General features: G+C 56.0%; 1 protein-coding gene across 3 annotated transcripts; it reads right to left on the minus strand.

Annotated features, from left to right (window-relative positions):
- Positions 1-3,773: 3,773 nt before the first annotated feature.
- On the minus strand, positions 3,774-8,672 carry PTGIR (prostaglandin I2 receptor). Of its 3 annotated transcripts, none has more exons than XM_074023981.1 (3): positions 8,577-8,672; positions 7,034-7,813; positions 3,774-4,426 (listed from the first exon to the last, which is right to left on the minus strand). In XM_074023981.1, exons 2-3 carry the CDS (start codon positions 7,799-7,801, stop codon positions 4,340-4,342), a joined length of 855 nt encoding a protein of 284 aa, XP_073880082.1. In that variant the 5' UTR covers positions 7,802-7,813; positions 8,577-8,672; the 3' UTR covers positions 3,774-4,339. The 3 variants fall into 3 exon arrangements, with proteins under 3 accessions (XP_073880082.1, XP_005589718.3, XP_065390735.1); XM_005589661.5 differs by having other exon boundaries at positions 3,774-4,955; XM_065534663.2 differs by having other exon boundaries at positions 3,774-5,668.
- Positions 8,673-13,846: the final 5,174 nt, after the last annotated feature.

Below are 13,846 nucleotides of genomic sequence, written 5' to 3' on the forward strand. Positions count from 1 at the left end.
TGAAACCCTGTCTCTACTAAAAATACAAAAAATTAGCCAGGCGTGGTGGTGGGCACCTGTAGTCCCAGCTACTCGGGAGGCTGAGGCAGGAGAATGGCGTGAACTCGGGAGGCAGAGCTTGCAGTGAGCTGAGATCAGGCCACTGCACTCCAGCCTGGGCGACAGAGTGAGACTCCATCTCAAAAAATTAAAAAATTAAAAAAAAAAAAAGGCTGCTATAAAAGATTCTAAATACTTCACCTTTTTTTACTTCACCTTTTTTTTTTTTTTTCAGTGCCACATTTATTTTTTTCTTTGAGACAGTCTCGTTCTGTCGCCCAGGCTGGAGTGCAATGGCGCTGTCAGCTCACTGCAACCTCCACCTCCTGGGTTCAAGCAATTCTCATGGTTCAGTCTCCCAAATAGCTGGGATTACAGGCGCCCGCTACCATGCCTGGCTAATTTTTGTATTTTTAGTAGAGATGGGTTTTACCATGTTGGTCATGCTGGTCTCAAACTCCTGACCTCAGGTGATTCTCCTGCCTTGGCCTCAAAAAGTGTTGGGATTACAGGTGTGAGCCACCATGATTGGCCAGCACCCGGCTAATTTTGTTTGTTATTATTTGTAGAAACGGGGTCTTGATATGTTGCCCAGGCTGGTCTTGAACTCCTGGACTCACGGGATCCTTCCGCCTCAGCCTCCCAAAGTGCTGGGATTACAGGTGGGAACCACCTCGCCCTGCCTACTTACTTAAATTTTTTTACTTGCAGTAAGATACACATAACATAAAAGTTGCTATTTTAACCATTCAAAGTTACAGTTCAGTGGCATTTAGTGCATTCACACTGTTGAGCAACCCTCACTACTATCCAATTCCAGGACATTTTCTTTTTCTTTTTTTTTTTTTTTGAGACGGAGTCTCGCTCTGTCGCCCAGGCTGGAGTGCAGTGGCGCCATCTCGGCTCACTGCAAGCTCCGCCTCCTGGGTTCACGCCATTCTCCTGCCTCAGCCTCCTGAGTAGCTGGGACTACAGGCGCCCGCCACCACGCCCGGCTAATTTTTTGTAATTTTAATAGAGATGGGGTTTCACTGTGTTAGCCAGGATGGTCTCGATCTCCTGACCTCGTGATCCACCTGCCTCGGCTCCCAAAGTGCTGGGATTACAGGCATGAGCCACCGCGCCCGGCCCCAGGACATTGTCATCATCTCATAGGGGAACCCCAAGCTCATTCAGCACATTCGTGGGTCACCTTGACCTGTTTTTAACTCTCCCAGACACCCCTTTTTCTGCTTTATTGTGATTTGAAACATGGTTACTGGGGGGAAAAAGAAGTCAAAACACCAGAGCCAGAGCTGGGAGGTGGTTTGTTTTTAAATTGTATCTGCCCAAATAACAATAGCAACAGCTACAGCAATGGCAATCATAGTGACATTTCTTATGGGCTTTATTCCTCGCCCTGAGATAACTTGCTTTTCAGAGGGAATTGCTTAATCCCCAAAGCCACCGTGTAAACTAACTGCTAGATTATGATCAAAAGGAAATCGAGGTGCCCCCGAGTGGACAGATGGGCCTGCTCCACGCCCACGCCCACTCGCCATGTGAGCTGGGACAGGTAGATTATCATCTCTGGACCTGGACTCCAACCTCCATAGAAAGGACTTATTGCCGGGCTCAGAGGCTCCCGCCTGTAATCCAAGCATTTTGGGAGGCCAAGGTAGGAGGATCACTTGAGGTCAGGAGTTCAAGCCCAGCCTGGCCAACGTGGCAAAATCCCGTCTCTATTAAAAATACAAAAAATGGCCGGGCGCGGTGGCTCAAGCCTGTAATCCCAGCACTTTGGGAGGCCGAGACGGGCGGATCACGAGGTCAGGAGATCGAGACCATCCTGGCTAACACCGTGAAACCCCGTCTCTACTAAAAAATACAAAAAACTAGCCAGGCGAGGTGGCGGGCGCCTGTAGTCCCAGCTACTCCGGAGGCTGAGGCAGGAGAATGGCGTAAACCCGGGAGGCGGAGCTTGCAGTGAGCTGAGATCCGGCCACTGCACTCCAGCCCGGGCTACAGTGCAAGACTCCGTCTCAAAAAAAAAAAAAAAAAATAAAATAAAAATAAAAATAAAAATACAAAAAAAAAATTAGCCAGGGGTGGTGGCGCACACCTGTAATCCCAGCTACTTGGGAGCCTGAGGCAGGGGAATCACTTGAACTCAGGAGGCGGAGTTTGCAGTGGGCCAATATGGTACCATTGCACTCCAGCCTGGGCAACAGAGTAAGATTCCATCTCAAAAAGGAAAGGAGAGGAGAGGAGAGAGAAAGAGAGAGAGAAAGAAAGAGAGAAAGAAAGGAAAGAAAGGAAAGAAAGGAAGGAAGGAAGGAAGGAAGGAAGGAAGGAAGGAAGGAAGGAAGAAAAGGAAGGAAGGAAGGGCGCGGTGGCTCAAGCCTGTAATCCCAGCACTTTGGGAGGCCGAGATGGGTGGATCACAAGGTCAGGAGATCGAGACCATCCTGGCTAAGACGGTGAAACCCCATCCCTACTAAAAAATACAAAAAACTAGGCCGGGCGCGGTGGCTCAAGCCTGTAATCCCAGCACTTTGGGAGGCCGAGACGGGTGGATCACAAGGTCAGGAGATCGAGACCATCCTGGCTAACCCGGTGAAACCCCGTCTCTACTAAAAAATACAAAAAAAAAACTAGCCGGGCGAGGTGGCGGGCGCCTGTAGTCCCAGCTACTCGGGAGGCTGAGGCAGGAGAATGGCGTGAACCCGGGAGGCGGAGCTTGCAGTGAGCTGAGATCTGGCCACTGCACTCCAGCCTGGGCGACAGAGCCAGACTCCCATCTCAAAAAAGGAGAGGAGGGGAGAGGAGGGGAAGGGAGGGGAGGGGAGGGGAAGAAAGAGAAAGAGAGGGAAGGAAGGAAAGAAGGAAGGAAGGAAGGAAGGAAGGAAGGAAGGAAGGAAGGAAGGAAGGAAGGAAGGAAGGAAGGAAGGAAAGGATTTATGATAGGTTGCCCTGTGGATGGAGTGAGAGGAAGCGCCGCTCACCCCTGGAGGGGTTGGCTGCTGTTGTCCTCATGGGAGGCTCAGGCCTCACGTACCGCGCCCGTCTCCCAGTGTGGATTTTTTGTTTTAACACAGAGGGAGAGTGGGAAAGGGGAACTGGCACCGGCAGTGCAGTGGGGCTGGGTGGGGAGAGTTCCCACTCACCCTCCCCCACCCGAAACGCCTACTCACTTCCTTCCATGCTAGTCAGCTCACCCCTGGGCACCCTCCATCCTGGGCCTCTCTGAGGGCAGGGAGTGGTTATGAGAAGCGAGTGGGATGGCAGGCTGGAAATCACCCCAGCGGGGCCCAGGGTGGAGCGGAGGCTTGTCTGTGTCCTTAACACCAGGCCATCAGCGCTGCTGAATTTCAGGGGGAGGTTGAGGGTTTTTTGGTTTCTGTTTTTGAGACAGAGTGTCACTCTGTCACCCAGTGGCAGGATCTCAGCTCACTGCAGCCTCAACCTCCCATGCTCAAGTGATCCTCTTGTCTCAACCTCCCTGGGAGCTGGGACTACAGGTGTGCACCACCACACCCAGCTAATTTTTAAAATTTTTTTGTAAAGACAAGTTCTCGATATATTGCCCAGGCTGGTCTCAAACTCCTGGGCTCAAGTGATCCTCCACCTGAACCTCCCAAAATGCTGGGATTACAGGCATGTGCTATGGTGCCCAGTCAAGTATCTGTTGAATGAATGAATGAATGAATGAAATCTTTGCGAGGGCTCCAAGGACACATAACATGAGATCAGGCTCTGTAAGGAGGCATTTATTTATTCAGGACCCTGGGGACAGGCACAGGACTTAGGTTTTTGTTCTGGGGCAGTCCCCGGGATCCCCAGCCATCTGTCAGCTTCTCCATCTGTCTCCCCGCCACCTGCACCCTCACAGTTCTCATCTCGCAGCCCATCAAGCTAGGTGGAAGGTCTCAGGCCCTTTTTGTACCAAGCACATGTCCTGCGTTGTCACCTACAATGCAGCAGCCTCCCCTTTCTCCCATTGCTCCTTTGGGATGCCAGCGCTCCCAAGCCTGATGGGGGACCAGCGGCAAGGGGAGGCAGGGAGCTTTTCCAAGAACCCTGGTTTTTGTGGAGCAGAGAGGGGCTGGCTCTTGGAGTGGCTTGGTAGAGGGGAGGGCCATCCCCTGGGGACTTGGGGTGGGCAGCTGGTCCCCCTAAGTGGACGTAGATTGGAGCCAGCACTCAGACCAGAGCAGACCTGAGTGTACAGAAGCCTCTGGGAACTTCTCCGCCTGCTAAATATTTAGACAGTGAGATGGATGGGGAATCCAGGGCCAGAGCAGGTCGGCCAGGCCACTGGCTATTTTGAGAGAACCATTCTTTCTGCGCTCCAGGATAAATGTTTCCTCTGTCCCGCACTCTCTTCCCAGAGCCAGCAGCGACTACCCTGCGCAGGAGAAACAGCAGCCAATCGGCCCCAGAGTTTGGGGGCCAAGGTTCCAGCATCCGCAGCCATCAGCCGTGTCCCTGATTTTCTGGTTCCTGTCCCTCGAAGACAGGGATCACAGGGTCAGCTCCAAATGTCAGCAGAGGGAGCAGGCGACATTGGCTTCTGCTTTGGACGACGCTCCCACGGTGCTGCCGCCGGACTGCTGTGTGAGAGGCAAGGGCGCCACCTGCCCCTCGCCCCAAGCCGACAAAGGCACCCAGCTCCCCTCCTTTCCCACAGGAGCAGAGGGGGCCCTTGGGTCCCTCCTCCCTGAGGTGAGCTGGGAAAGGGGTGTCTGCGAGTCGCCGTGGGCAGGCCCGAGGCACAGGCAGCAGACCCAGAGCTTGAGTCGCTTGAAGACAGCCTTTCGGAAAAGGATGAAGACCCAGGGGTCCAGGATGGGGTTGAAGGCGTAGAAGCGGAAGGCAAGGAGGTCCCCCATCTCACTGCTGCTGTCAGGGGCGACGGCCTGGGTGAAGCAGCGGATCTGAGGGCAGGGTGAGGGCGTCAAGAAGCACCCAGGAGTCCTCAGCCTCCCCACCCTGGCTCCCCCCTCCCACTCGCTTACCAGGGATGAGGTAAGGGCGGCATGTCAGAGGGGAAGGAGAGAAGATAAAAACTAAGTAACAAATGCATCTGGGGAACACAGGGAGAGAAAGTCCCAGGAAATTGCCAGAGATGCCTAAGGGGAGAGGAATGGGGGCCAGGTATATGGGTCCCCCCAACCTTAGAAGCTGGGAGGACCCCCAGGCTCCACAGATTTTTTGAGTATAACGTCCCTACAAGAAGGCGGCGCCGCCCAGCTGGGCCCCCTGAATCTGCTGCAGAGCTGTTGTGGTGCCTGTGTGTATCTGTCCACAGCATCTGAGTCTCTGAGTCAGGGTAACCCCCAAAAAAGATTTAAGGACCCCCCAATCCAGCCCAGCCTCTTGCATTTTACAGAAACAGAAACTGAGGCTCAGAAGAAAGGTGGCACGACCAGGTGTCACAGACACTGAGTAGGTACTGGGGTCTGTGGCACTCCCATTGGGGAGGGGCAGGACGGGAGTCCCGGAAGAAAACCGAGGTGGGGAGGCAAGGGTGGGGCCTGCTCTGAGGCAGAGGGGAGCCAGGTGAGTGGGAGATCAGGCTCTGCAATCGAAGGACCCAGGACCGAGACCAGGCTCTGTGTGACTGTGGGCGAGAGACACTGCCCCTCATCTGTAAAAACGGGGATGAGAGAGAACGTTCTCTTGGTTTCCTGCCAAATGCTGTGGAATGGGTGGCTGTGATCATTTTGAAAATTGTCTTAGGAAGTATCTGTAAGCCACTAAGTACGAGGTAGGCATAGAGAAGCGCTCAATGAGTGGTGGTTTTTCATTACAGGGGTAGGGGAAGGAGGGGGGATGCATTTTATTACGGGGGGCACAGGATGCCTGAGCTGGGAGACAAGGTACCAGAAGTCAGATGCAGAAAGTCTTCTCCAGAAAGCCAGGATCTGTCTGACTGGGGACCAAGCCTCTGTCTGATTTGTTTTTGTTTTCTTTGTTTTCGTTTTGAGACAAGGTCTTGCTCTGTCAGCTAGGCTGGGATGTAGTAATCACAGCTCACTGCAGCCTTGACCTCCCAGGCTGCAGCAATCCTTCCACTTCAGCCTCCCAAGTAGCTGAGACCACAGGCACAGGCCATCATGCCAGGCTAACTTTTTTTTTTTTTTTTTGAGACGGAGTCTCGCTCTGTCGCCCAGCCCAGGCTGGAGTGCAGTGGCGCGATCTCGGCTCACTGCAAGCTCCGCCTCCCGGGTTCACGCCATTCTCCTGCCTCAGCCTCCCGAGTAGCTGGGACTACAGGTGCCCACAACCGCGCCCGGCTAATTTTTTGTATTTTTAGTAGAGACGGGGTTTCACCGTGGTCTCGATCTTCACCTTGTGATCCGCCCGCCTCGGCCTCCCAAAGTGCTGCGATTACAGGCGTGAGCCACCGCGCCCGGCCTGCTAACTTTTAAATATTTCATAGAGATGGGGTTTCACCATGTTGCCCGGGCTGGTCTCAAACCTCTGAGCTCAAGTGATCCTCCTGCCTCGCCTTTCTTTTTCTTTTTCTTTTTTTTCTTATTTATTTATTTATTTTTGAGATGGAGTCTCACTCTGTCACCCAGGCTGGAGTGCAGTGGCACGATCTCAGCTCATTGCAACCTCCGCCTCCCCGGTTCAAGTGATTCGCCTGCCTCAGCCTCCCAAGTAGCTGAGACTTCAGGCATGTGCCACTACACCCGGCTACTTTTCATTTATGTATTTGTTGTATTTTTAGTAGAGACAGGGTTTCATCATTTTGGCCAGACTGGTCTCGAACTCCTGACCTCGTGATCTGCCCGCCTCGGCCTCCCAAAGTGCTGGGATTACAGGCGTGAGCCACCGCATCCAGTCCTGCCTCGGCCTTTCTAAATGCTGAGATTACAGGCGTGAGCCACCATGCCCACGATGTCTGACCTCTTTTGAGCCTCAGTCTCCCCATCTGTGACATGGGCACAACCCACAGAGCTGCCCTCCTCCTCTCCCCACTCCCCCCAGCTCCGGGGGGACTTACCGTGAGAGGCAGGGAGCACACGGCCATGACCCCCGTCATGAGGGCCAGCAGGATCAGGTGGTCCACCTCGTCCTCTCCGGTGCGCGGGCGTGGACCCACCGAGCTCTGGTGGCGCTTCTGCTGGCGGTACATGCGGCAGAGGCTGAGGGTGACCGAGCCGTTGCACAGGAAGATGGCGGCCACCAGCAGGGCCACCAGGCCGGCGTAGGCCAGCGAGAAGGCGGCGCCGCCCGGCTGGGCCCAGCGCATGCGGAGGAAGCACCAGCTACCGGGGCAGTACTGCTGGTGTTGGCCCAGGCCCAGCAGGGGCAGCGCGCAGAAGAGGACGCAGAAGGCGTAGATGGCTGGCAGCGCCAGGCGGGCGCAGCGGGGCCCGTCCAGTTGCGCGTAGAGGTAGGGGTGGCTCAGCGCCAGGCAGCGCTCCACGGCCATGGCGAAGAGGATGAGCATGGACGCCAGGCCGAAGAAGGTCATGGCGAAGGCGAAGGCATCGCACAGCGCGGGGCCGCCCCGGGCCAGGCCCAGCAGGGAGCTGTTGCGCGCATAGGCCACGAACACGGCCGGGCTCAGGAAGCTGGTGCCCAGCAGGTCGGTGGCCGCCAGCCCGGTGACCAGCACCGCGAAGGCCGAGGGGCGCGCCGGTCGCCGCGCGTGCAGGATGCCCAGGGCCAGCCCGTTGCCCACCACGCCGGCCACGAACATCAAGGTGCTGGTGGCCGGCCCCACGGAGCCCCGCACGTAGGTGAGGTTCCTGCACGAATCTGCCATCCCAGGTCTGGGCTGGAGGGTTCCCAAGGTGGAAGGTGTGGGGTCAGAGGGAGCCAAGACTACCCCCACCACCCAGCCCACTCAGGTGTCCCTACTGGCCAGTCCTTGTGGCAGCTGGGGCCTCCCAGTCAACCCCCAGTTCTCCTGTGTATGTGTATGTAGTCCTCTCGCCTCTGGCTTCTCCCATATCTCTCTCCCTCTCTGTCTCTCCCCGCCCTCCTATTTCTCTTTCTTTTTCTCTTTCTTTTCTTTCTTTTTTTTTGAGATGGAGTCTCACTCTGTTGTCTAGGATGGAGTGCAATGGCATGATCTCGGCTCACTGCAACCTTCACCTCCTGGGTTCAAGCAATTCTCCTGCCCCAGCCTCTGGAGTAGATAGATTACAGGCGCCCACTACCACGCCCAGCTAATTTTTGTATTTTTAGTAAAGATGGGGTTCCACCGTGTTGATCAGGCTGGTCTCGAACTCTTAACCTCAGGTGATCTATCCACCTCGGCTTCCCAAAGTGTTGAGATTACAGGCGTGAGCCACCATGGCTGGCACCCCCCCACCTCTTATTTCTTTCCTTCTCTAGCTCTGTTTCTGCCATTAAAGAGACAGAGAACATCCGGGCATCGCCAGTTCTTTCCTTCTCTGTCTCTCCGTCTCTTGCTGTTATCTCCCTGTCTCCGTCCCCTCCCTTGTCCTTGTCCTCCCCGTACCTTTCTCCCTCTAACCCCACACCCTCTACCCGCTCCTGCTCTGTGTTGCTGCTTCCCCAGCCCCTCACCGCACCTCTCCAGTCTTGCCCAGGCTCTCCTGTCCCGCGCGTCTGTCCCTTCACTTGCTCTGCTCCGTGTGTCTCTCGCTGCCTGTGTCGGTCTGTGTGTCAGCTTCTCCTTCCCTCCTCCCTCCTTCCCTCCCTCCCTCCCACCCTCCTCAGCTTGCCTGCTCACCCCAGCTTTTTCATTTCCTCTCTCTGCCCCGCCTTCCCTCACTGTTCTCCAGAGGCCCCCTGGCACACTCCCCATTCCCCATCCACCCGCCCAACCCAGGACATCCATCTCCCATTGCTGCCTGCACTGTCCTCCCCACATCCTCTCTTGGTTCCCATCACTGAGCCACCTGCCACCTCCCCACACACAGGACTCCTCCCTCCCCCAGTGTCTCCCTCTCTGGCCTGGGTGGGAAATTCCTGAGTCACCATCACTTAGGCTTGGAGCCTCTTGGGGTAGTAGGCGACCGCTAGGAGGGACCTGAAGGGCACACACTTGACCGGGCTTCAATGGGGTGGCCTTGGCCTGGGCTGTCTCAGGGTGGCCTCTGGGATCTATTCTGGGCTTCAGGCCCTGGGGCTTAGGACATTGCCCAGGGATTGAGAAATGACCAGGAAATTCCTCTCTGATGTAGTGTTTTCCAGACACCACTGAGAGTTCTAGTCCCTGGACAAAACTCACTCCTTCCAGAAAACTGAGGAAGGAGGCTTGGCCAGAGAAAGACATGCCAGTCCCTCGAGCCTGTCCCTGGGCACCCAGCTCACCCTGCAGAGACCCGAGAAGGAAGCATGAAGGGGCGTATTTGGTGTCCAGTTGTCAGGAACAGGCCTGGGCGACTTCCACGGCCCATCATGGAAGGATAGCACTGGGCCACCCTCTGACTTCTCGCACAGCACCCCTAGGCCCCTGGTGACCTTGACCTTCAGGAATCATATTTTGATCACAGGAAGCTGTCCACAACTCCAACATTGCTGCCATGCGTCCCCCACCCTCCCCAAACACAGCCAAGCCACCGCCGCTGCAGCCTCGGGCCAGTGCGACAGACCCACGTGCTCCCACTGCCCGCACAGCGTTCACCAGTCTCCCTTCCCACGGAGTCCGTGGCTTCCCAGGCAGCCTCCCAGCCCCAAAGGGCCAGATAAAACCTCGGAGACCCTCTCTGAGCCCCGCTGTTTATCGGGGGGCAGTCTCAAATCCATTTGACTTGACTTCCTGTTTCCGTCTGACCACCTTTTTCCTTGCTGCGTGATGGACCCAGGCGAGGAGAGGGAGCTGGTAGACTTCAGCCGCCTCCTCTGTGCGTGAGGTAACACGGGCCTCACCGGCCTGGTGGCTGCCCTCAGCCTGCAGCACATCCCAGATTGGTTTCTGTAACAAGGAGAGAGCCTGTGCAGATGTCTCATGTCCAAGGCCAGGAGGGATGTGTCCAACCCAAGGACTGGACTGTGGGCAGCTGCAGTCTTGCCTTCTCTGTACCCTGGCGTGTGACCACAACCCCTTTGCCCCTTCCCCCCATCTCCCTATCACCCATGCCCAGCTGGCACCCGCAGCTTCCAGCAGGATGAACGCCCAAGTACCAGCCCTACTGTGGCTCCCTAAGGGACCCCACAGCCCTGCTCTAGGGGTGCCTGTGCATGTGGGCTCCAGGTCCTGCCACGTGGTCCCGCCTCAGGCTGTCTGGTCCCCAGGCAGACCAGAGAGAACTCAGGAAGTTATATCGTATTAATGAAGGATGATGCCTGGCAGGCGTGCGTCTTGTTTCAACCGGGTGGCCTCTGGTTCCCCGAGCTTCCCTCTCTCTCGCTTCCTGTTACAAGGACGGTTAACACTCAGGAAGTCCCCTCTGCTCCCATGCCCAGTGGGACTGCGGTCAAACCCCCGGTCCCTTCCAGGCCTCAGTTTCTTTTTTGTTGTTGTTTTTCTCTTTGCTTGTTTTTGATTTGAGATGGAGTCTCGCTCTGTCACCTAGGCTGGAGTACAGTGGCTGATCTCAGCTCACTGCAACCTCCGCCTCCCGGGTTCAAGTGATTCTCCTGCCTCAGCCTCCCAAGTAACTGGGATTACAGGCACGTGCCCCTGCGCTCAATTTTTATATTTTTAGTAGAGGCGGGGTTTCACCATGTTGGCCAGGCTGGTCTTGAACTCCTGACCTCAGGTGATCGGCCTGCCTTGGCCTCCCATAGTGCTGGGATTACAGGCGTGAACCACCATGCCTGGCTGTTTGTTTTTGAGATGGGGTCTTGCTCTGTCACCCAGGCTGGAGTGTAGTGCTGCAATCTCAGTTCACTGCAACCTCCACCTCCGGGGTTCAAGCAATCCTCCCACCTCAGCCTCCTGAGTAGCTGGGACTACAGGCACCCACTGCCATGCCCAGCTAATTTTTGTATTTTTGTAAAGACAGGGTTTCACTATGTCACCCAGGCTGGTCTCAAACTCCAGGACTCAAGTGATCTCCCCACCTCGACTTGCCGAAGTGCTGGGATTATAGGCCACCATGCCTGGCCTCAGGCCTCAGTTTCCCCGCTGATGCCACTAGGAGCCAGGAGCCCTGGCAACCCCAGCATCGGTTCTGTGTTCCTGCATCAGGAGCAGGTAGGGGTGGCAGTGACTGTGCCTCCCTCCTAATGAGGGGACTGAGTTCCCCAGAGTCCGTACTGGCGCCAGACATGCCTCAGTCACCTTCCCCTGAAACCCAGCCTCCTGCTTGGCCATGGCCCCAGCTAGCCGGGCCAAGCCCACAGCAGTGTCCACAAGGGGGTTCTGCTCCCCGGCCAGGTGCCTTGGGGTGAGGAATCACCCACAGTGCGTTGTGCCAGGGGCGGCTTCCAGGGTAGGCGGAGCTACGGAAAGAGTCAGCAGCCCTCCTCTCGCCCTCTCTCCACCCATGGCGAGGAAAAGAACCAGGCCTCCCTGGGGAGGACCCCGAGGCAGCAGGGAAAAAGAGGAAGGACAGCTCAGAGACCACCGAGATTAGGGACGGACCAAGTGACACACAGCACCCGGGAGGGGAGAGAGATCGAGGCTAATGTGCTGAGGACTGTGGGTGTGTAACTGGATTGTGACTCTGCATAGTTAGTGTGGCCCACGTGACCTAAGTGAGCATTTTTCTCAGCACTGTGATTGTGTTTGTGTGTGTGAGTATTGTGTGTATGTGTGTATTGTGAGCTTGTGGGACTCTGTGCGTCCACATGGGCACACAGCTATGTTGTAGTTTTGTTTTGTTTTTGAGACGGAGTCTCACTCTGTTGCCCAGGCTAGAGTGCAGTGGTGCGATCTCGGCTCACCACAACCTCCACCTCCCGGGTTCAAGTGATTCTTCTGCCTCAGCCTCCCAGGTAGCTGGGATTGCAGGTACTCGCCACCACGCCCAGCTAATTTTTGTATTTTAGTGGAGATGGGATTTCACCATGTTGGCCAGGCTGGTCTCGAACTCCTGATCTCAGGTGATCTGCCCACCTCAGCCTCCCAAAGTTCTCGCATTAGAGGCATGAGCCACTGTGTGTGACCTAATTTTTTTGAGACAGGGTTTCACTCTGTCACCCAGGCTGGAGTGCAGTGGCAAGATCTCAGCTTGCTGCAACCTCCACCTCCCAGGCTTAAGCGGTGCTCCTGCCTCAGCCTCCTGAGTAGCTGGGACTTCAGGTGCCCGCCACCATGCCTGACTAATTTTTGTATTTTTAGTAGAGGCAGAGTTTCACCATGTTGACCAGGCTGGTCTCGAACTCATGACTTTAAGTGATCCCCCCCCCCCCCACCTCAGCCTCACAAAGTGCTGGGATTACAAGCTTGACCCACCACACCCGGCCCAGGCCTGCATCTGGAAGTGCTGCAGACCTAAGATCCTGGCTTGCCCTGGGCCTGACCCTCTCCGGACTCCCTGGTTTCCGTCTTCCTGGCACTGGCCCTGGGAGGAGGCAGGCCTTATCTCATGTTCTGCACACACGCACCACCAGCTGCTCGTGCCTGCCAGGCCTGCCGTCGGCCTGCTGTGCCCTCTCACTGCTTTGAGAAACTGCTACGTGTCCCAGACCTGTCTCGCCTTGACTCATTCCAGCATCCAGAGCCAGAGGCCTCCTTTCTCTAACCACTCACCGCCCTCCACCGCAAACAGGCCCTAGCCTACCTTCTTGTGGCTGCATCTCACCTTGCTCCAGGGGGCATAACCCAGTCCAGTCTCCTGCCTCTGAATGGGCCATGCCCCTCACCTGGGGATCCCCTCATTTCCCAGTCTTCAAGGCCTCCTTGTCACCCCCTGAACCTGTCCAGAGTGGTCATCCATCCGATCCTCCCATTCCAGTCTCAAACCCCAGCTGGTTACCTCTCCATGCCTTTTTTTTTTTTTTTTTTTTTTTTTTTTTTTTTTTTTTGAGACGGAGTCTCACTCTGTCACCCAGGCTGCAGTGCAGTGGCCGGATCTCAGCTCACTGCAAGCTCCACCTCCCGGGTTCCCGCCATTCTCCTGCCTCAGCCTCCCGAGTAGCTGGGACTACAGGCGCCCACAACCGCGCCCGGCTAGTTTTTTGTATTTTTTAGTAGAGACGGGGTTTCACCGTGTTAGCCAGGATGGGCCTATTTTTCTTTCTTTCTTTTTGAGATGGAGTCTTGCTCTGTCCTCAGGCTGGAGTGCACTGGTGCAATCTCGGCTCACTGCAACCTCTGCCTCCTGGGTTCAAGCGATTCTCGTGCCTCACTGTCCCGAGTAGCGGGGATTACAGGTGCGCGCCACCATGCCCAGCTAATTTTTGTATTTTTAGTAGAGACAGGGTTTCACCATGTTGGCCAGGCTGGTCTTGAACTCCTGACCTCAAATGATCCGCCTGCCTTGGCTTTCCAGAGTTCTGGGATTACAGGCATAAGCCACTGCGCTGGGCCCCAGGCCTGTTTTCTTTGTCTGTAAAATGGGGATAAACAGAGTCCCCTTGAAGGCTACTGTGAGCATTGAGCAAGATGGGACTGTTGAACCGTTCCCCTAGGAAGTGATGGCCAAGACTGCAGCTCCTGCTGGCTCTGAGCTTTCCGTCCCCTGCCCTACCCCTTCAGCCAGGCCATGCGCTGCTCTGAGCGCCTGGGTTGAGGTGCAGTTTGCGATGGGGGTGCAGAGGGAAGACAGCCTGGAATAGGGCAGCTGAGAGCCCTTGGGGTCTGGAGGAACAAGCACCTCGCCCTGCAGCCACCTCTACCTCCTGGCCTGTCTCTGACCCCAGCCTGGGCCTGGCCCCAGAGCTGACTTCACCTCTGGGGGTGGCAGGAAGCAGCAGCTGGTGACCAGAAGCTGGTGCTGCTACGAGG

Source organism: Macaca fascicularis, chromosome 19 (genome assembly GCF_037993035.2).
Source record: "Macaca fascicularis isolate 582-1 chromosome 19, T2T-MFA8v1.1".
NCBI classification, from domain to species: domain Eukaryota; kingdom Metazoa; phylum Chordata; class Mammalia; order Primates; family Cercopithecidae; genus Macaca; species Macaca fascicularis.